This window comes from Scylla paramamosain, chromosome 21, assembly GCF_035594125.1.
Source record: "Scylla paramamosain isolate STU-SP2022 chromosome 21, ASM3559412v1, whole genome shotgun sequence".
Classification (NCBI taxonomy): Eukaryota; Metazoa; Arthropoda; class Malacostraca; order Decapoda; family Portunidae; genus Scylla; species Scylla paramamosain.
In genome coordinates, this window is record NC_087171.1 from 9,532,917 (window position 1) to 9,556,918 (window position 24,002).

The 24,002-nt window shown below is 36.5% G+C and overlaps 1 protein-coding gene across 1 annotated transcript; it reads left to right on the top strand.

Moving 5' to 3' along the window:
• The first annotated feature begins 170 nt into the window (after positions 1–170).
• LOC135110964 (thioredoxin reductase-like selenoprotein T homolog CG3887) lies at positions 171–22,298 on the top strand. The gene is given in 5 exon segments (XM_064023690.1): positions 171–391; positions 5,911–6,040; positions 8,086–8,281; positions 8,622–8,750; positions 19,906–22,298. Coding segments are annotated over 4 exon segments (603 nt in total). The 5' UTR covers positions 171–236; the 3' UTR covers positions 8,744–8,750; positions 19,906–22,298.
• Positions 22,299–24,002: the final 1,704 nt, after the last annotated feature.

Sequence of the window (24,002 nt, forward strand, 5' to 3'; positions counted from 1 at the left end):
ACTCCTTTTAATTATACAAGATCTTTAATAATTGCATCATAAGCAAAAGGAAGTTAATAGGTGAGATATATGAAAAAGGTATTAAGAATATTCATTTATTTGTAATGGAGTAGTTTAATACTGGTTTAGTGAGCCCGTTGGGGTGAAGAAAAGAGAGAGAGAAGGCAGGATCCCCCCTCCCCTCCCTACTGGCCAAGGGAGACAGTGAAGTGACCATCTCAGCAGACGAAGGCGCCATGGCGGGCTGGGGAGGCACTGTCCGCTCGGGGTTAGGCTTCTGTATTCTCACTCTAGTCTTCCTTGCTGTGGTGCCCGCTGCTGGAGGCATTAAGGAGTCCCACACGCTTAAGTTCAACAATCTGATGGGACCTACGCTCAGGTTTCTATACTGGTGAGTGTGTGTGGTTATCATGATGACGTAGTGAAATGACATGTACTGCTTGTTACGTAGTCATGTGCTTTTAAGTTATAGGGTGATTTCTTGTATTCATATCCTGCTGCTCTGTGGATGTGCTTGGTGAGAAGCGTGTAGCGTATAGTGGGTCTAATTAGTGGGTTATGACGAGGTGATGACCTTTTAGTGTTAAGTGGTGATTGCAGTGCTGATAGTTTCCTGGTTGTTACTCGAGCTAGTACAGGGGCAGGCTACGTATTGTGTTCATGTCATGCTGTACTCAGTGCCTGCTTGATGGGAAACTTAAAAAAAAAAAAAAGGAACTGCAATTTTGGAAAATCTTAAGAACAACGCACCCAAGAATATTTTCAATAAGGTGTGCTTTCAAGAAGTGTAAGTAGTATAGCTACATGTCTGTAAAGGTTTTACTGAACGCTCGTTGATATTAAGGTTACAATACAATATTAAAGTTTCTCCAGTATTCCCGAGATCCGTCCTGCTTACCTGTCCATGCTGAAGTTACACTGCGTGCGTTCGTGCGTTGGTTTACATGCAGGGTGCTTTTGCGCATGCTCCTAAGTCTATGGGGGGGGGTCCAGGGGGGGCGCAGCCCCCCCCAGTTATGTTAGGTTAGTAACCTTGGGGGGGGTCCAGGGGAGGCGCAGCCCTCCCGGTTAGGTTACGTTAAAAGCATAGGTTAGGTTAGTAACCTTAGGGGGTGGTCCAAGGGGGGGTAGCCCCCCTGGTTAGGTTAGGTTATAAGCATAGGTTAGGTTAGGTTAAAAGCATAGGTTAGGTTATTAACCTTAGGGGGCGGTCCAGGGGGGGCGCAGCTCCCCCCCCGGTTAGGTTAGGTTAGGTTAGGTATATAATTATTCTGGCATATTGGTTAAAACTTAAATTTTACCCCAAATTTTTTTATTCTAGGGAAACTTCCCTAGATTTTCAAAGTCCATTTATCGGTCTTTTATGTCCCCTCCCAAAAAAACCCCCGATTCCCCACATGCCCCCAAGCTTGTTGGGGGAGAGGGGAAAAGATTAATAAGATATGTGTGGAGGTGTATTTCTTAAGAATTACCACAATTTTTAACTAGGTTACCGTCTTGCGTTTGAGATTTATGCACTTATTTTTTTTGTCAAAGAAAAGTTTAGTGGGGAGGAAATTGATTTTGTGTGTGTGTGTGTTAATAGAGGCTGACCATTGCAGTGAGCTAAACCACCAGTGTTCCACTTGCGTTTTAATAGTGGAATCACACAATTTTGTTTGTCCATGATTTTATTTTATAAGCAACCAGGGCTGGCTCCAGGGATGGGTGATTGGGGTAAAAGCAAACTTGACCAGCTGAGTCGGTTGATTTAATGGACTATCACAAACTCTTGCATCATTGTTTGACCCAGTTAATACCATTTCATCTATTTGTTACTGTAGTAAACAAAAACATTTGAACTGGTAAGTAATTTTAATACTATTTCTAGAATTTGTTTAAGAAAGAAAGTAACAATGACTCCATCTCCCCCCTCCTGTCCCTATACCCCCCAACCCCTCAGAGAAGCTTGGGGGGATTGTTAGGAATTGGGAATTTGTGTGGAGAAGAAAATATGTGAAATGTGGGCTGGGAGGACACCCACTTAAAGCCACTAATCTAATCTAACTTTATCAAATATATACCATTTTTAATCTAACCTTATCAAATATAGGCTATACCATAGTTTCTTGCATATAGGTTCAAGTTGTGAAGGCTAAATATTTAGGCATTTAGGGTTGACCTATACACAGGGATCAGATTTCTCTGGTCAAAAATTTAGGAAATCCAAACATAACAGGAAAGGCCAGTAGCAACTCTTGACTTCAGAAATTGAATATTTACTTATCTTGACCAGCACCACATCACATCTTTGTTCATATCAGCAGTTTTGCGAGAGATGGGGGAAGAGAAAAGAGAGAGAGAGAGACCTGCTCCTTCATTGTTCATTCATATGAATGTGATATATAGGTATAATTGTAGTTTCCCCCAAAAGAGAGAGAGAGAGACCTGCTCTTTCATTGTTCATTCATATGAATGTGATATATAGGTATAATTGTAGTTTCCCCCAATAAACTGCACATAAGTATGAAGTGTCTTACGGTCTAGATCACACTGCTAGGAGCATTTCTAACCACATATTACCTTGTCGCAAACGAATAATAAGATCGGGACGGAATTTCAAAGATTTACCTCAGTTTTTAGCTGGGATCCTGTTTCCACAGTCATTGAAAGGATAGTGAGTGTGTTTGTGTGTTTGTTATCAATGCTGGAGTGTGTTTGTGTGTTTGTTATCAGTGCTGCGCAGACGCTGTAGGTGCGTGACTCTCAGTCATGGATAGGTAAGGTTAGGATAGGATAGGATAGGATGGGATAGGTTAGGTTAGGATAGGTAAGGTTAGGATAGGATAGGTAAGGTTAGGTTAGGTAAGGTTAGGTTACCTTAGCTTTCTGGTTATGTTCGAATATACTAATGATGGGGTTTCAAGGGGGGCACAGCCCCCTGGTTATAATAGGTTTTTGGTTTGCTGCATTTAGGAAGTTTCCTTGACTTCTAAGGAAATTTCCCTACATTTTCAAAGTCTATATATCACTCATATGTGGGCCCCCCCAAAAAAACCCCGGTTCCCCACAGACCCCCAAGCTTGCTGGAGGGGTTGGAGGGGTGTGGGTAGAGATTGGGGATATTGGGTGAAACTGCAAATTTACCGATATATATATATATATATATATATATATATATATATATATATATATATATATATATATATATATATATATATATATATATAGTGTCCATGGAAAGTATTGCATATCCCTGCTTTTCTTGAACATTTCATTATATTTGTAGTTTGTGAAGGTTCATAAGAAATCATTCAGTTCCTGGCATTTATTTATCTTTGTTGCATTCCCCCTAAACTTTGATGACCAATCTGAGATGCTTAGGTATTGATTCAGCAAGAGTTTTGAACAACAAAGAACTTGTCCATACCACAGCATCATCATTTTTTTTATTTTACTGGCAAGATGTCGAGTCGATGATGTGTCATTGTCTGCAAGGCAATTTTTATGTAACTTCAGCAGTTCTTGATGGCCTTGAGGTCTGGCAAGTTCCCTGACCAGTCAAGAACCTGAATTTTGTGATTTTTAGCCACTACATAACTTTTTGGATTGATGACATAGAACAACATCCTGCATGAATGTGTTACAACCATGTAACTCAAAGATAGACAGCCTATGATCCTCCAGCACTTACACGTATTGTTCACCAGTCATTGTTTCATCTTTAGGAAATACAACCCTCCATGCTCCCATCACCTCTAAATGCACCCCACACTATTATGCTAGGAGGGTGTTTCACAGTTTCACTTTTGCAGCTACTGTGGCAAGTAGCAGTTGGAGTTCTTGGGACATCTCACTTTACCAGGCAATATTCTGATGAATCTGAAGTTGCTTTCATCATTAAAAAGCACTTTTCTGGTTTCCAAACTGCAGGTGGGAAGGAGCAAAGTGACCCCAACAGACCATCACAGAAATGGAAGAAGTGTGTGAAGAATTGGAAGAAGGTGCAGAAAAAACAAAGCATGATAGTGGCAAAGATTTCATCATTGGGGGAAGATGCCATAGCTATGGGACCAACTTATTCTTGCTCAAAAATGTGCTATGATTTGATGAGTAGGGACCAGATTCAGACCATCTTTGAACATTTTTATAGTTTGGCCTCCCATGACAAATAAACTGAATAATTAGTTCATTGTGTGACATAGAGGTGGTGAAAATTTTTGAAAATCTCAAAATAATCAACATAATTTAATTAATTCAATTATCTTCAGTTTAGCTATTAATGTATGCTTTTATCTTTATAACATCATTTATGTTTTTATGTATGTGCCTATTGTGTTTTATGTTTTATTTTTGTAAGTTATATGGTTTCATTGTTTTTTATTTATTTTTTATTTATTCCTTGAGTGGAGCAAGGGACTTCAGTTTTTGTCAACACACATCTCTACAACCCACCACTCCACCTGGCCCCTGCAGAGTACAATGATGATTTGGCCAAGAGCACCTTTTGGTGTTTATCACATACAAAAATTGCGATTTCAATCTTGGAAACACTACCATGTGGGTAACTTTTAACAGCATATCTTTCTTATTTTATGGCATTTCTTCGTCAGACCCATTGTTTTGCTGTATTTTGCATGTTTTGACTTATTGAACATGCAAAATGCATGAATTATATGCCATAACTCACTTCATATACAGGATAGCCAGTTTTGGTTGACACTATCAGACTCAGCAGTGACTGTAGAATCAAAATGTATTGTTAAAACTTGACAAAACAAAAAAGAAAATGGTATTACAACGAGTTGAACTGTGAAGATGTTAAAAAATGTGCATATTTTTTTTTTTTATACTTATGCTCACTATTTTCAATAGTTAATCATTGAATGCTGAAATATGTTATTACATTAAGTAGGAAAAAACCCTCTTGAACACAATAGTGTGATCAGAATGCAGATAAAACTACACGTATATTGAAAACGCTGAGTCATTTATAGCAATATGTCACTTGTCGCAATCATCACAGTGGTGCGACACTTGTTGTGGCATGTGCAGGCAGGCTCTGTATGAGGTCTGCAACACGCCTAAAAATTAGAACCCCCAGCTGCTGGGGGAAGGTCCTTTAAGTTGCTCCACAGCTCAAAGCACCTGTTATCTGGTTTATTTCATATGAAAGTATTATTCTTGAGGATCATTTTGATATGTAACATGTTTGCATACTGCAATTTATGACAAAATGACACTTGTGAAACTAAAGGCTGGTAACTCAAAACTGTTTTGGCGCACTGGCTCCTCTGGCTCTAGATTCCTCGTATATCTCATTCTCACTCCCAAGAACTACACCCATCTCCAAAAGCATGTTCATAACATAAGTCTTCATTGATTTTTGTCCCCTCCCCTCTGTGCATTATCTTATTTTCCCATTTTCCTGTCTCCCTTTCCTCTCATGTACTCACCACTATCTTCCCATTTGGATGTTGCTCCCACTGACTCATTTTCTCACATTTACTTGGTAGCCAAACCTTATACCTCAGGGCACTGAAGTTGACCTCTTTCACATTTAATTTCTTAAATTTATATTATTTTCTGTCGTCCTTCAGTCATCATAATGTGTTCACATAATCCAGTCTCCTTATTTCTTTATTTTTAATTAAAAAAATGTGGGTAAATTAAAATGTTTAATCTCTTTATAGGGCAATTTTCTTGTGCTTGGTAACAATGTCATTACTGTTCTTTTACATCTCCAGTGTGTTCATGAGGAAGTCTTTAATTAGTCATAAATTAATGAACTTTTAATGAACTTTATTTTTGTATGATCATGAGTTCATTCATTTCATACAACTAAAATACTATTAGTGAGTTTACTAGTTTTATTAGTTAGATATAAAACTTGTGTAACTGCATAACCTAATTATCTCTTCTCTTTTGCAGTTACTCGTGAGGTTACAAGAAGGTTTTTGAGCAGTATGCCAACATCCTGCGAGAAAAATATCCTGAAATCTCCATCTTGGGGGACAACTACCCTCCACCAGATTGGAAGATGTGGATGGCGCAGATGCTCGTGAGTAGTGCTGCTTCAGAATTACATGAGACTGATACTGTTGCAAGTTTTCACAAGTTATGTTTGCTCACAATCTTCTGAGGCAGGAAGTAACACACATGAAAGCAGGGTTGGTTTGATTTGAATCAAATTATTTAAATTGAGTGATTCAAATCAATTTAAATCAGAGTAAAAAAAATCATGATTTAAATCAAAATTAAGTATACTGTATTAAAAATAATTTAAGTGTTATATTGAGAGTAAAAAAATCATGATTTAAATAAAAAGAATACACAGTATTGAAAATCATTTAAGTATTATATTGAAAGTAAAAAAATCATTATTTAAATCAAAAGTAAATATACTGCATTAAAAATCACTTAAGTGTTATATTGAGAGTGAAATATCTATTGATTTAAACATATATATATATATATATATATATATATATATATATATATATATATATATATATATATATATATATATATATATATATATATATATATATATATATAAGGAAGTAGGAAGAAGTGAAGCAGTTGTACAGGAAAAGTATCAAGACTGTTTATCCAGTACTGAGTGTACTGATCCTGTACTGGTCCTGCAGCAAGTCAGGCACCAATGAATCATTGCCATCTCTTACAAGAAAAATACTCAAATGCATTTCTTTCTTTTATAATAACAATAAATATAATTATGAAGTTTAGGGAGCTTAATTCTTTTTTTAATGCAAAATAATTTAGTTACTTTAACATAACAGATCTGATTAAACTATTAGTCCTACTTATGATTTTTATGTGGAAAATGCATGTTGGATAATGTGTATTAAACTATGATTTCATTTAACATTGGCCAAGTTTAATACAAGAAAATGGTCTCATAAGACTGAAACAAATAATCAGTGCAAACAAACAATGATTAATGCCAAAAAATCATTTAAATATAAATATATTTAAATAAAAAATCTTATTTAAATCAAATTAATTTATTTATTTTTATCATTTTTATTCCAACCCTGCATCGAAGTAACTTGTTCATGTAGTGCAGAAAAAATGGCTAATGGAAAATACTATGGGTTTTTATACTATCAAATCAGGTGAGGTGGTGGAAGGGAAAGCCAGACTTGCTATATGAGGCAGACAGTAGTGGGCAGGCTGGCCATCCTCTTCATGTTATAGGATGTGTGCAGTAGTTGATTATTTGTACTGATTATTTCTGAAATATGGTATGTATTTACCTTGACTTTCAATTACATTTTTATCTCAATACAGTCAGTAATAATGATTTTCAAAATAAATCATATGCTCCCCTTAAACAAGACTACACTCTGTGGTGCTCAAGAGGTAATCAAATAATAGTAAGGAGTAGTTTTTTCTTTAGTGCTGCTTGTACATAGGCACAGAAGTCCTCAGTTTTATGAGAAATTAGGTCTAATTTTGAGAAAATAGCATAGTTTTCATAATCCAGAAATTTACATCCAACCATATGTATATAATGTACACACCTGCAGATTTATTTTGAAATGTATGAAACTGGGAGTACTACTGCAGTGGTTAATGAACTTGTGGTCAAGAATATATAGGTATATTGATCACTTACCAAGTTGCACAAATTATTTCTTAGATCATTCATTTACATAAAAGGTCTACAGTTTTAATGTGGCTTGGTGTTACAGTGGTTAGTTTCTATGGCTTAAGTGAGAGGTTCCATGTTTAAATTTTGTGGTTTATCTGTCATGTAGTTACCCTAACAGAAGCAGAAGACTAGAAATCCTAGGTGTGTGTGTGTGCTGATTTTAAATGTTTCATATGTGTGTTTGTGTTGAATGTGAATTAAGTGCCTTCTCTATAAACCAGAAATAGTCTACATGCTGTGCAAGGTAAATAAAGCAAGGAAAAGAAAAAAAGAAAAAGAAAAAACCCATGTATACTAGATTGAGTATATTTTGCTCAGTTATTCTCTAAAGTAGTTTGGCAGTGTTGTTTTATAGAATAGTTTGGTATTCAAGTAGAAGGGCAAGAAATGTGAGCTGAAGAATTAATAAATCCAATCTTATTTCCCAGGGAGCTGCCAAACTCCTCTTCATAGTAATGATAATTGCCGGGATCAACATGTGGGAGTGGCTTGGGCAGGAAACTCCATCCTGGTGGACGTGGTTTGTGAACAACAAAATCTATGCTTGTATGATGGTCTTCTTTCTCTGTAATGCCATTGAGGGTCAGCTCATTTCTACAGGTGCATTTGAGATCTCCTTTAATGGTAAGTTTTTATAACATTATTTTATTGGATAAGAACATAAGGGAAGCTGCAAGAAGCAAATAGACCTACAGTGGTAGTCCTTCTGTGAAACGTATACTATATTCACCTATCATCCATGTCCATAAATTTATGTGATCATTTAAAGTTCCTTACTAATTTGGCTCTAATAATGTGATCGTTTATTTTTGTCATCTACCAGTATTGTGAATCAGTTTTCTCTCTAAATCAACTACCAACCTTGAACCTATTACTTTTAGTCCTTTACAGAATACTTTTATTTTAATTTATTTAAACTGATAAAGTTAGGACTGGCAGTGTGTAAAGAAGAGTATATTTTCAGATGTTCCTGTTTGGTCAAAGCTGGAAACAGGCCGTATACCTCAGCCACCAGAGCTCTTTCAGATTATTGACAACCACGTACGCTTCAATCAAAACTCAAACACATGGAGTGAAAGTATCTAACCTTAAGGTTGGTAATTAAGCTTCATCTGCCACTAAGATAAATTAATGGCAAATTCAATAACTATTTTATGTATAGTGCAAGTTCCATAATCACTAGGGTTATTATAAATTTTTATTTTATAAATGTAGACAGGACAGTAACTACAAAGAAGAGGCAATCTTTTTAACATTGCTTAGCAAAAAGACTTGGTGCTTTAGTAAAACTAGTGAGACATTATGGCAAATTTTGTTCATTATATCTTTTAGGAAACCTCCAGCTTGATAATGTCATAGCAGCCTCAGTACTCCTTCCTAGAGGTAGCCACCTTGTTAGTTGTTAGCTGGCTTTCACTAAGGCTAGTTCTATTAGTGAGCCTGCTAGAAATAATGCAGTTACACCTGAGTGTAGTGGCTTTGATTGTTTTAGTATGGCCTATAGTCAAAATCACCAACAATACAGGGCATAACATAACAGATGTTATAAGTAAAAAATTTTCTATGTATGTATGTAGTTTGAGGCTTTGTTTAGCAGTGGTATGAAATTCAAGTGTGGGTGGACAACAGACACAACAGCCAGGCTGGGCAGGTATCCATGGCAGAAGTTTGTTGACATGGATGTCCATTGATAAAATCATGAATTATTCAGACATGATTTCTACAAGTTTTGGAGCTTTACAGTATCCCATAAGGAGATGAGTGGTATTTATGGACAGGTGATTTACTAAACATTATGCAAAGATAGTATGGCTGCAATTAACAACAAATAAAACAATAGGCTACATGACACCATGACTGCCTAGGCAGGGAGTGGGAAGGAGTGAGGCTAGGAACAAATCAGCTGATTGCCAGTCACACACGGTTTCTTGCTGAGATAATGACAGTGAACTTGCTTAGATTGTATTGCATAAGTTTCAGAGAAAAACACTGCTGGGAATGCCACATGTAGTAATGTGGAATATGCGGACATGGTGTTTCCATATGTCGTGGCCCATTCACCAAGGCACTGAATCTTTTGATTAACACTATTATTGAATTTACACACACAGAGCATACTCAGATTCAGTAAAACCATTTAATAGACCATACATCTGAAAAAGATAGACCTTTAATGGCCTTATTTTTATGGGGCTCATTAATGCTAGACAAACCGATGGAGTCAGGTGTTCAAGTCCCTTCACATCAGGGCCTGACAGAATTATAGTTCCTTAGTTAAGCTGGTCTAGAAGCCATGGCCCTGATCTCTCTTTCAGCAGGGCAACTGATGGCTGCACTCATATCAGCTTCCACAACTTTCACTTGTAAGAGTTAATGCTTTGATAACAACACTGTTTTTCCAATTGATATATTTCAAAATTGACTCTGGGCAAGACTAACTGATGATTAAACAATTAAATATAATTCAGTTTAATTAAAAACTGAATGCAGCAATCAGGTGCCCTACTTGAAAGGGAATGACCAGAGAGAGGAGGCAAGCAGGGCTGTGGTTAAAAAAAAAAAAAAATAATTACATATCAAAATTTAGCTCTGTCATATTGATTAATAAGGTTTACATATGAACATATACATAAAAAAATTAAAATTAGTCAAGCTTGATCCATTCATTTCCTGTACAGTACAAGTTAACACAGGCTTTGTTCAACTGGACCAACCTGCATCAGCATGACCTAAACAAGTGTCTGTTTTTTCATTAATAGAAAGTGTCAAGATCTTTCAAGATCTAACTCTCCTCATGACTTTTGGCACCTAGGCAAAAACATCTCCAATAACTTTGCTTCTTCATCTTTCCCTCCTTTATTTCAAGCTGATGGTATCACTGCCATCTCATCTATTTCTAGAGTTGAACTCTTCACTCAAACCTTTGCTAAAAACTCTGCCTTGGATGATCCAGGGCTTGTTCCCCACTCCTCCACCCTCCAACTACTTCATGCTACCCATTAAGAACCTGTACAGTAATGTTTTCATTGCCTTCATTGGCCTTAACCTTCGGAGGGCTTATAGACCTGATGGGGTTCCTCCTATTGTTCTCCAAAACTGTGCCTCCATGCTTGCATCTTGCCTAATCAGACTCTTCCAACTGTCTGTCAGTCAACATCTACCTTTCCTTCTTGCTGGAAGTTTGCCTTAATTCAGCCTGTTCCTAAAAAAGGATGACTATTCTAATCCCTTAAGCTATTGTCTTATTGCTTTAATTTCCTGTCTTTCTAAAGATATATATATTTAATATATATAATGTATATAATTATTTCAGTGTTAGTGTGGGCTTGGGAGACAGGTGGTTGTTACCAGTGTCTAGTGCAGTACATCATAACCATGGTGCACAATAAGATAAAAAAAAAAAAAAATTGCAATAGGCAGCATGACATGTTGCACTGTGTGAGGAGGACAAGGAGGTGAGAAAGGAATGATGCAGGGACTGCATCACAAAGACAAAGTGAAAGAAGCCATGCAACCATTTTACATGAACTGCTAATTGGTTATGAATCTGACTTTAGAAACTATATGTGAATGGACCTGTACACCATCTTTGATTTATATACTGGGGAAAGTAAATCTTTTTATAACGAAGCAGGACACTTGTATGAGGGAGAGCAGCATCCAAGGTTCTGAAACTACAAAAGTGGGCAGTGTCTGTTACATTCACTTAGTACTCACTTCTGATGTTGTCAGCACTCCTATCATATTCATGTTACTATCTGGTAATGCTGGGTGTTCGATAGACAGTGTTTGACCGTGTGGATGCACCCTAACTTACTGTCTTCAGCCTTTCTCATCACTGCAATGTTGCATTTCTTGCTATCTTCTATCACAATTTTCATGCTGTTTTTCTGATCTTGCTAAATGCTTGCCTCCCCTCCTGCAGCCTCGCTGCACAAGACTTTATTCTTTTTCTCATCCTCTATTATTCACCCCTCTAATGCAAGCGTTGACCAGTATTCTCAATCACTCATCCCTTTCTCTGGTAAACTCTGTTAGTCCCTTCCTGTTTCTGTATTTCTCCCTTCCTATGACTTGAACTCTTTCAAGAGGGAGGTTTCAAGACACTTATCCTTTAATTTTTGATGACTGCTTTTGATTAAACTCATGGACCAGCACCTCAGTGGGCCTCATTATTATTATTACCTATTTATTTTTTTATACTGTATTTCCTGCCATATAAGATGCATTTCTCTCCCCACAAAAAAAAAAAAAATGTTCCAAAAATCACCCAGTGTCATATACTCTGATGGTCAGGTTTGGGTTGGCCTATGGGTAATGATTACCGGTACTAGAGTAACACCTAAATACCACTGTTTGATCCCAGAATGAAATATATATGTTTATATATTATTAGATAATGCTTACAAATTGAAATAGTGCTAAAAATTACTAGATAATGATTACAAACCAAAATAATGCTAAAACATAAAAAGCTGGTTGCTGTAACTCTGAAGCACATCACTTAATGGCCTTACCTTGTGTGAGTAAAATTCATGGTAAATTTATTAGGGTAATGAATAACTTTTATGAAGTCATAGCCACAGTTTGTATGAAGAAAGTGGCATTAGCAGGTAACACTTTGTGCATTTACCACAAAACATGGCTGCACACATAACCTTAGGTTAACATGTGCAGGGAGTGTTTTGTTTACCATTTCAAGTCGACAACTGCTCGAGGTAGGAGCACTAACTCTTCAGCCAGTAGTGGAACATCTTGAACACACTTTAAGGCAGAAAATAACGTAACATAGTATCATAGTCATAATTATTTAGCAACAGTTATGATCACTGATAAACTGTTATGATATTTTCTGCTTTTCTGTGTTGGTTTGAGCTGCAACTAGCATGGCAATTTTTTTTCAGATTTCTACATAAATTTCATATTACTGGTACCCTGTTATGATGGCTACAGAAAAGAGGTTTTGTTACACCATTTCTAGTAGCCTACAAGTTGGGCTTATTTTATTTTTACTAAATATCAACTGCCAAATTAAGGGTGCATCGTACATGGCGGGAAATACAGTGCATTTTTGTTGCTCTTGGCCAGTGGCCCTCCTACATGGAGAGGGGAGAAAAAAACAACTTTTGTTTCACTCTTGATTACTTTTTAATTGTTTATTTAAACTGAATTTATATATATATATATATATATATATATATATATATATATATATATATATATATATATATATATATATATATATATATATTTGAGGGATAAACAAAAAATAAACAAAACTCCAAAACAAAACAATGAAATCCCCCCAAAATCTGGGTTGGGTTAAGAAAAAAAATGGTTTTTCCAACCCTGGAGGCAAGGGACGTGGCTTCTAGGTCAGCTAAGCATCTTGAATTTTGATTAAATAACCAAGCATCAGTCATTATTTGCACTATAAGTTACAGCATAATGTAAAGTATCTAAATATTTTACTGTGGACAATTTCAACCTCTGCTTGAGACGCATTACCTTCCTTTAGCACTACATCGTTCATTCAGCACCTGGGAACGTGTACATAAAAATCCCTAAAAGACTTAAATTTACTCCCAGCTAAAAGTAAATGCCAAAAGTGTATACAAGAAACTATAAAAGTTTTGTCACTTTTAGGTTGGAGTAAAAGTAAAATGTAATCTCACTGTACGAGCTATGTTTAGCGCTTAAGAAAGACCCTAAAACCATTATGTTTTTGCACTTCAGTGTCAAAACAATATACAGAAGTATTTATTGTTAAATTATATATCACTTTTTTTTTTATAAAAAAGAACCGGAGTATTGACATATTTTATGAGTTTAATTAAGTACATGAGGCGAGTTCGGACTCAAACCCGCACTGGGGATGTCAACACAACAATGGTGGGGGCGGCTTAGCTAAGCCAAGGAAAGAGAGAGGCAGCTCTGTCAGGCTAATTGAATGACATATTAGTTTCTGCTTATCTCTGCAAGCAGCTGTGGGGATGGTTGAGTTAGACTGAAGACAATTACCTTTATTAAATTCCACAAGCTCTCTACAAGCAGCTGTGAGATGACTTGGTTTGTTAAGTTGGGTTGAATTGAGAAGGATTTGTTAAATTGTACTTACTCTCAGCAAGAGAGTAGGTACAATTTAAGTTGAATGCAGAAAGATAAGTTAAATTCCAGTAACTTGGTAAATTGTACTTACTCTCAGCAAGAGAGTAAGTACAATTTAAGTTGAATGCGGAAAGATAAGTTAAATTCCAGTTACTTGGACTATGTGGTGATAGGTTAAGTTAGTTTGACACACACACATGCATGCACTTGCACGCATGCGCACGCGCAAGCACACACACACACACACACACACACACACACACACACACACACACACACACACACACACACACACACACACACACACACACACACACACGTCAAAATAATTTTAAAATGAATTTTTGTGTCATGAGCTACAATTGCATTCCACAGCTTTATTTCATGCCTTATTTACATATTCTGCCTCTTAATCTATGGGTGCAGTAATTCTTTTATTGCTTCTTAATCTCTGAATGTTGTAATTCTTTTGTGTGACAATGGGGAATTCTGCAGCTTATGTAACTTATTTGTCTCTTAATATCCATCAGAGAGAGAGAGAGATCTGAAGATGCCGTGTAGTGGATGAACCTGAAGGGTTTTGGCTGATGGTTGGCTGCATTGTAGCAAACTTATGGGCTTTAACCTTACTCACTACAGTGCAACTCCCTAGTGCATTCTTCACAAGTTCTATCACATTATAGAATGTCACCAAGAACAAGCAGAACTCTCTCAATCAGCTGAGCTTCACTATACTCTTTTGTAGGATGCCTCTCCTTTGCCAAAAATTGAGGTGCTGGGCTGTCATCCTGATGCCCAAAAGCAATTTTAGGCTCTTAGGAGTACCCCTCATCATCCCTAGCTACAAAAAGTGATTATGTATTAAAAGACTTTTAAGGAATGTTTACCAGTTAAAGTAAAACTGGTCACTAAAAGCACCTTTAGACTGTTAAAAATTGTTTATGTATACGGGTCCTGATAGTACACCATTTTAGGAGGAATGTGTTTCACTCATTAGTGCATAGCACTACTCTTAGAACACAGAATGTAAAGTATAGGGCTCCTAAGGGCCATTCATGGAAAGCTTTGCACAAGCAGGTGTGTGACAAGCAGGGAGAGACATCACATTGGAGATGAGTTCCTAGCCAGACAACAGCTGTAAACAAGGATGAGAACAGTGCTTATGATGTCCCTTTTTAATTATCACAAAATATCAAGATATTATTAACTCATTAGACCACAATACTGCACAATGGTCTGACCATTTTGAATTGAGCATTTAGGCATTGTCCTTTCTGGGGATTCCCCGGCTTGCAGCACTGCCAAACCTTGTATTGGGCAATTATCAGATTAGAGTCTGTATGTTGCTAATAACCTCAAGGCACTTTGGTATCTTTCTTTGTCTGAGCAACAGTTCTTGAGGGATCAAGTAATTACCCCCTATTAGCCTTTTCTTCCAAAAAATACTTATTTGCTGAATAAGTAAGCTCTTTTCTTGGCTGTCGAGGTGATGGGAGAGAGTGGGAGAGGTAGTTTCCATCCTGGTTGGTGGGGCAAGAGGAAATGACTGGATTAACACTGTCACTCTGACCGTGTGACTTCCCTCGGTCACCCATGGAGACGTGACAACACCTGGAGGAAACATTGCCAAGTATTGTGGTGTTTACAAAAAAAAAGCAATGCAAGTATCATAAAAAACATATAGTACACTAACTTGCCTTTTTTAGAGCATCACAGTGTATATACATGTTACAACACCATTCAATTTTGAGGTAGAAAATACTTGACATGAGGTGTGTCTTGGTATAAGTGTGGCACCACCACCACAGGCTGGGAAATCCCCAAAGAGGACAATGCCTAGATGCTCAATTCAAAATGATCAGACCATAGTAACTCACTCCTTGAGGCTAAACTGCATTAGGCTGGCACGTGCACACCCTCCCTTCCATCTTGTTGGGCCTCATTGGCACTTCATTTCATTCAGTAGGAAAGGGAGAGGATCCTGTATTACATTTGGAATAACTATTAAATGCTTGGAATTTAGTAATGAATAAGGAATTCATCAGTGCATATGAATTATCATTACTGCATTCCTTTCTCCACTGCCAAATCTCAAGCACTTCATTCATGTATTGCAAGAGATGTGGTGACTCATGTGTACATCTTCACATTAGTAACTGAGGACGTACATCTTCACATTAGTAACTGAGGACTTGACTGGGTTCATTGGTTTGCTACAATTGATACAAATACAAGGAGTGAGGTGCTTAGGGGCACAATTTTTTAATTTACAATAATTGATTGCACTTAACTAATTTGCTTCAGATACTTAAAAAACATGCGTTGCTCATATACAGCATAGGCCTGCAAGCGGTAACTTATCTAATTTCTAATACTATTTCTCTCTCTCTCTCTCTCTCTCTCTCTCTCTCTCTCTCTCTCTCTCTCTCTCTCTCTCTCTCTCTCTCTCTCTCTCTCTCATATATATATATATATATATATATATATATATATATATATATATATATATATATATATATATATATATATATATACATACATACATACATACACAAAAAAAAATTGATATGCATCCACTACCTTCATTCATCAGTAATTGTCACAGGACGACCTTCCCACCCACATCAGCGCGCACATACACATGCACACACATACAAACACATGAGAGAGAGAGAGAGAGAGAGAGAGAGAGAGAGAGAGAGAGAGAGAGAGAGAGAGAGAGAGAGAGAGAGAGAGAATGTAGGGAGGGAGAGGAGGGTAAAAGGACAAGGAATGAACCAGAGAAGGGGGAAACTGTATAACCCCTCTAACAGTCTCCCCTCCCTGGTGGAGGGGTATAGTAGGGTCAAGAGAAGGAGAGGGGAATATAGAAGATAAGGGATTGGCCATAATGGAGGAAACTATGATGCAAGGCTCTACCAATGAGACTTCCTCATTCTGGATAGAGGATGGGGCATGGGGTAGCTTATTTACATGACAGGGAAGGGGGGAGGAACAACAGAATCTCAAGGACATATACAGAGTCTGTCAAGACAAGTACATGGCTGATGGGAACAGGGAAGGTGGGAGGAGTAATAGAACCTCAAGGACAGAGTCTGTCAAGACAAGTCAAAACAGAATATGGGATTGCTCAACAACTAAAATAGAATCCAATAATGACACCTATGTAGACATCATTGTATATTCCACATGTGTTTCATGATGCCTATGGAGGCATTCTCGTATTGAAGGATTAATGATTGTCACAAGTGCAAGTTTGATATGCTTTACTGAACAAAATTAAATAATGAGGCTAGACTTAATTGCAGTCTTGTTCGCTGAAAACTACCCTGCAAGTTGATTTTGAACATTAAACCTTTTGTAATTGTGCTCTTGTTTGCAAACATTACAAGTGTAGTGTTGTACCATCTGTTGAATGAAGAAATGTCAGCCTATTTTGTGATATTTAGTGAGGAAAAAAGTACTGTCATAGTTCACAACCACTACACAGCCAGGCACCTTTCCCGGTCTTACAACTACACAAAACTTTGCACAAATGGATTTTGAATCCTACACCATGTAAGTGAAACATCACATTTTCTAACTTTAAAAGTGCAGAGCTGTGCTATCTGTTGAGTGAAATATCATACTACTTTGCTATTTTGTGATATTCAAAGCATGGTGCATTCTTTGCCTGGTGCCGAGTACATCTTAATGCTCAAAGGTAATGCACCATAATTAGAGATTTACATAAACTACAGTGAGTGGGATTGTGATAGTGATGAAACACAGGATATAGAAGAACTTTATTTCTGTAATGTTTTGACAGCTGTCTTCCTCAGATACAAGGAAAGGGGAGAGGTGTGACAGCTTATATTCACTTCCACCGGATCAGAGTGTAGGTCTGTCTTGGGAAGTCATCTGCTGATTGGTTGGTGCATCATGTCAGTTATCCTCCTGGTTCATCTGTAAGTGTCCCTTGATAGGATGCTTGTAGTGCTGGCGAGGTTCATGAATCCTTGTGTGGTTGTTCACCTCTGTCACGATGTATGCAGCTTCTGCTGTTCTTTGTCTTTTTTCCAGTCGTGTGTAGGATTCCAATGCCTGTCCAGTCTAGAAGAGCCAGAGTGTTGTGTCTTGTGGTGGTGAAGGTCATTTTTATGTTCATGAACTCTCTAGTATTCCACTGCCTATTTCACCAAGGTACACTGTTGTACAGCCAGAACAAAATTTTTATAAACTAGTCTCCATTTTATAAATATAAACCACTACTTTTGTTGAGTATGTGTTCTTTTTTTGTTCTATCATATCACCTATCTTTTTTCTGGATACATATACCACTTTTATGCCTATTTTACCTAAAAATGTGGTGACGGTCTCCATTTTCTTAGAGTAAGGCACTGTTAAATAGTTACTTTCATCTTTATATTTGATTCGGGCATTATTTGTTTTCTCAAAAATGTTTCTCAAAAGGGAGGCCATTTTGAAAGAACAAATAATGCCCAAATCAAAAATAAAAATTAATTTAACTATTTAATAGTGCCTTGCTCTTAGAAAATGGAGACTTGCCACATTTTTTGGCAAGATATAAAAAATGGCATATGCATCCAAAGATAGATGATATAATAAAACAAAATAACATGTACTCAATGAAGACAGTATCGTTTATAACATTCTCTGTTATGGCTGCACAATAGCATACATCGGTGAAACAGGCCGTGGAATATTAAAGAGTTCGTGAACATAGAAATGACCTTTGCCAGGACAAGTCTCTGGTTCTCCACACAGATAACCATGGACACCTTCCACACTGGACAGGCATGGAAGCCCTACACACAGGACTGGAAAAGAGGCAAAGAACAGTAGAAACTGCATACATAGTGACGGAGAGGTTGAACAACCACAGAGAAGGATTCATGAACCTGGCCAGCACTACAATCATCATCAGAGCAGCATGGTCTTGCAACTTGGCATGTTCTGATCTAGGGAGACCTCCAGATGAGTGGGGAGGATAAGTGATGTGCAACATCCAGACCAGTCACCAGACAATTTTCCCAGACGGACCTACATTCTAATCCCCTGAAGTGAATAAAAGCTGTCATCCCTCCCCTGTGTCTGTACTCTGAGGAAGATGGTTGTAAAAGCATTAGAGAAATAGTTTTGCTAATATCATGTGTTTCATCCCATTCACTTGACCAAATCTAAACAATAATGTACCTGATGACTAATACTTGACTGGTACTATCTATTATGGCATCAGCATTTGAAATAATCACTACATTTTTAATGGTTAACAGTGCTTTGAACAGCTTTGCATTATTCTTTATAAAAACTGAATAAGATAATGAATTCAGTGTCAAAAATTTTGAATACACCTAACAAATATATAATAAGCATTATTATTATTTATTTTTTTTATGAAGTAAACTACACCTATAGTGATGGTTGTGGCAATAATCCACTTTTAATAAGAAATGAGTCAGTTACTGTAATTTAATGTTTGAGTGAAACTTTCTGGATCTTTCTAATGAAAATTACTGAATCTTTCTAAATATAACTCCCTTCATGACTTCTGGCATGTTGTTGCAAAAATCTCTACCTTCATCTTACCCTTGTTTATTTCAGCCTGATGGCACCATTGCCATCTCATCTATCTTTAAAGCCGTATACTTTGCTCAGCCCTTTCCTGGAAATACTGCCTCAGATGATTCAGGGCTTGTTCCTCCCTATCCTCTGCCCTTTGACTATTTACAATACATTATAATATTGTACACATACAAAAGAGAAAGTAAATGAAAAATGATACACACCTTTTTATTTTTACTTACACTTTCTCTTTAATATATGTACATCATGCTTGTTTAGATGAAGTAGAGAGGACAGGATTTGCTCATCATCTAAAACTGCCGCTCATATAGCCATCACTTGAGAAAAGATAATATAATTTAAACAGCTAGAGCCATTTTATTGTTATGGAAAAGAATATTTCATAAAATATCAAATGACATGGTTGACCACGAATCAGTTAAATGAAAATAAGCACATTTTGGGACTAATTCCTCTGGAATTCATTTATTTATTTATTTATTTTTATTTGTTTATATATATTTTTTCAATATGAATTTAAAGCTTATTATATCTATGATTTTCTTTGCTTTCAGCCTGGATATAGTTCATCTGCAGTATCTGTGATGTCTGGCCATGTTGGATAACAGTTTGATATGAAGATTCGGGATCTTCATGAAAATTGGATTGGAGCTGTTCCCAGCATTTTTATGAACAGTCAAGAAGGTCCAGAGTACAACAAATACATGTAAATTTTGTTTCCTGCATGCCTTTTGTCTTAGCTGTGTATTGTTTTCCATTATGAAGGCCACTGTGGAAAGCATTTGTATGTTGACTGTGGCTGGAAATTTAATTAAGAAAACAGTATACAGTGAGAAAGGCATACAGGAGACCTGATGCTGATTTTCAGGCAGTTTTGCATATGTACTTCTATAAATTTGATCAAACAGTAGTTTGGTAATGATGCTGGGTAGTAGTTGGCAATACTGTAAGCCATGAGGTATATACTTGGAGATCACTCCAGTGCATTTTTTTCTGATTAAAATCTTACCATTTTTTTTTTTATTAAACTTATTCAGAGGAATGCAAATAAGTATCAGCAATATTTTAAAATGTGGGTCAACAAAAAGATTAAATTTTACTTTAAACATAGTTACATTATATTGGAGGTATATCTTTTAGCTTTTTAGTTTAATTTGTGATCATAATGAGAGTGTAGATTTGGATGTTGATTAGAATGACTGGAGAGAGAGAGAGAGAGAGAGAGAGAGAGAGAGAGAGAGAGAGAGAGAGAGAGAGAGAGAGAGAGAGAGAGAGAGAGAATATAAGGACTTTATTAGTCACTGAAATCTACCTATACACTAAGCTGACATCCCTTGCAAAAGTGGATAACCAAGAAAAAGACACCCCACACAGTCATACAATGTAGCAGAAAACATCTATAAGTGATGAAATCATCACTTATAGATACACCAAATCTAGGAATACCACTTAATTAACAATGAAAAATATTATGAATTTGTACTGTACATGAGTGGTTCTTCCAGATTAGCTGAGAAAGCATGAAATCAACATTTATACATAAATGTAAAGTGAGTTGAAGTTCTAAATTTAAAAAGTGCCGTGTAAGTTTTTTTTTCCCTTGCCTTGTTAACCATTCATGTTAGGTAAAGGGTGAACCACTTCTGGTTTCTTGAGGCTAGCAGTCTCAGGAAGACAGGACTGGCAATCTTCTGCTCCTGCTGGGAAGGAAGGTCACAACTTCTCATTTTACATATCCTATTAATTGAGGTGAACGTGGGCAATAAATTTCTTTCCCTGGTCTCGGATTCAAACCCAGGATCTTTCAGATATCTAAGTGCTTGCTACTGTGCCTCCATCTTTGATTGAAACTAGTCCAAAACCTTCAATGCCTCATAAATGACAAAATTTTCATTGTTGCAGCTCTCCTCTTGCATCATTAATTTTGAAATTAAAAATCGAGTACCATTTCTCCACACAAAACTATGATTCTATCATAGTCAAAAATTGGTGTCATACTTTAGGGTGAAAAAAATATGAACTTTTATTTGTAAAGGATGAAGGAAGCTTATAACCCCATTTTTATCTTAAGAAATGTCTACATGTGTGTGTACATATCATATGTATGGTTACATTGTGTATTTAAAATGGTACATATCCTCCTTGGAGGCATATTGTGGCTCAGAGCAGCATGACTTTCATCAGTCATCTGTGGCCTTGATTTCTTTGCCAGCACTTGGTGCTATAATGTTCAATTGTGTATCATGATGTGCTCATCAGACTTGCTTCCCAAGTGCCCAGCAGAAAGTAATATGAATTTCTGTTCTAAAATGTCAAGAAATTAAGATCAAGGTTGAGACCACAAATTCCATTAAATCTTAACAGTGCACATTGCTTACCATATGTGGTAATGCTAACAAATATCAGAAAGGTGTCAGTTAAGGACCATTTTATAAACTGAGTAAGAAGTTAATTGTGAAGTTGACTTTGTATTCATTTACAGAAAGTCTGTGTTTGATAAACTTTATTGTTGTCATGCTCTTTTTATGCAGCTGTAGCATTATTCAAGCTTTTTCAGAAACCTAAGCTAGCATGAAAAAAAATAATAAATAAATAAAAAATAAACATACTGTACTATATTCCACTAGAATATATGTATAATTGGTTGAATATTTAGGGTGTTAAAACAGTGTTTGAGACAGTGCCTGTATGACTGGTGTCTTTGGGTGGCTACATTTTATCCCTTGTAAGTCTCAAAGAGACCACAGCAATGTCTGACCTCACACTACAAAGAACTAACAGACATTCCCTTCAACTATCACTGATGTACATTTGTTTTGAGAATAATTGTCTTCTTCCTAATATTTGATTTTGGTTTTTATGTTGTAATCATTTAAGTTTTTATCTGAAAATAAGAAACCAGTCTTTTGTAAACCCAGAATAAAATTTTAAAGTTAAACAGAAGTAATGATGTAATATTTGTCATAACCTTGAGTGTGTAAATTTAGCTTTATAACCGAGATTCTTTATGTATTAGTTTCCAAGTATACCTTTAACAGTTGCATCTCTTTTTCCTATATGTATACACTTCTGGACATAATACAAGTTAACAGGAAAATGTGCCAAGGTCAAGAAAAAAGATGTGTATGTGGAAGTAAACTGGAAAATGTGAATAAAAGGCCACTTTTTTAAAGGAAGATTACAAATTCCAAATATGTTAAGCACCAAATAAATTTACTGCCCCTTATTAAAGGGTAAAAAGCTCTGTAAACATGATTACTTCTGCATGTTTCGAAGAGCTAACCACTGGATTTTTTGTACCCACGTTTTCATGGGGTTCTTCGTTTCAAATTCTTTAGATATTTATATTTTGTTCTGTTTAGTAGCCTTTCCTGTTTCTTTATTGGATATATATATATATATATATATATATATATATATATATATATATATATATATATATATATATATATATATATATATATATATATATATATAATTTTTTTTTTTTTTTCACTAGATCACCTGTTCATTATCATTTTTGCTTCTACAGTGGTACATCAACATATTTATTTACCACATGTTTGACATTTTCCTTAGAACTCTCCCCTGAGGATGGCTATGATGAAAGTTTAAATTTTTCTTCTGTATTTAATTTCCTTATTTTCCTCCTCTATTCCTCCTATACTCTACCACTGACCTCCCATTTCAAAGTGTTCCCGACTGTTTGTGACATTCTGTCCTTACAGTGAAGAGCCAGGCACTTACAATATTGGATAATAAGTTGTGTTATTACTCATCCTCTCCTACCCAATCTTCTTCCATGGACTAATTCCCATACATTCCCTCATCCTTCCAATTGCCACATATCCCTCCATTACTGAAATCAAAAGGACCGTACTTTATTCAGTTTCTAAACCATTTACCTTGCAATGAATACATAAACTTCATGTTTACTGAAAATGTTCTTAATAGCAGTAGTTATTAATTTAGATGACAACTCTTCCAACACCCTCTACATCTGCTACCCATTCCTAGAAATTCCCTCATGGGGACAGCCATGATGGGGCTCTACAGAACAATAACCATTGTACTTCCTCAGAAGACAACTGAGAAACGTTAGGACATTTGTAATCATAACACAGCCAGATAACAGGTTCATGCTGTGGTTATACTAACCTCTGAAAGACCAGTGGTGGTGATGATTTTTGCTCTGCTAAGACTGGCCTAGCAATAAATGTCAAAAATAGCCTACATTCACACAAACTTAGCCTGCTACAGAAGAGCAAAGGAAACAGACTTTGTACTCAACATTGTCTTCCTCTTTCTAACATTGCCATCCAGATGTCTCTATTTGCAGTGGTTATGGAAAGACAGGAAGTTGAATAGGAGAGACTTGGAGGGAGCAAGTCACTTATGCATCAGTTTCATATGAGTGGATATAGCTAGTGCCTAATGAAAATTGGTGCCCTGACCTCCCTTCACACATGCTAAACAGTTTGTTGAGTCCCCATCCTATTGTGCTCTCACTAAGACATGTAGAAAGTGGTCCAATGCGAGCCAGTAATACACGTGGTGTTAAGATGCAAGGGCAGAAGGGAGTGGGCAAGAAATCGGACTTATCAGAATCACACAATGCACTTGGACATGGTGAAAGCTGGGCAAAGACTAG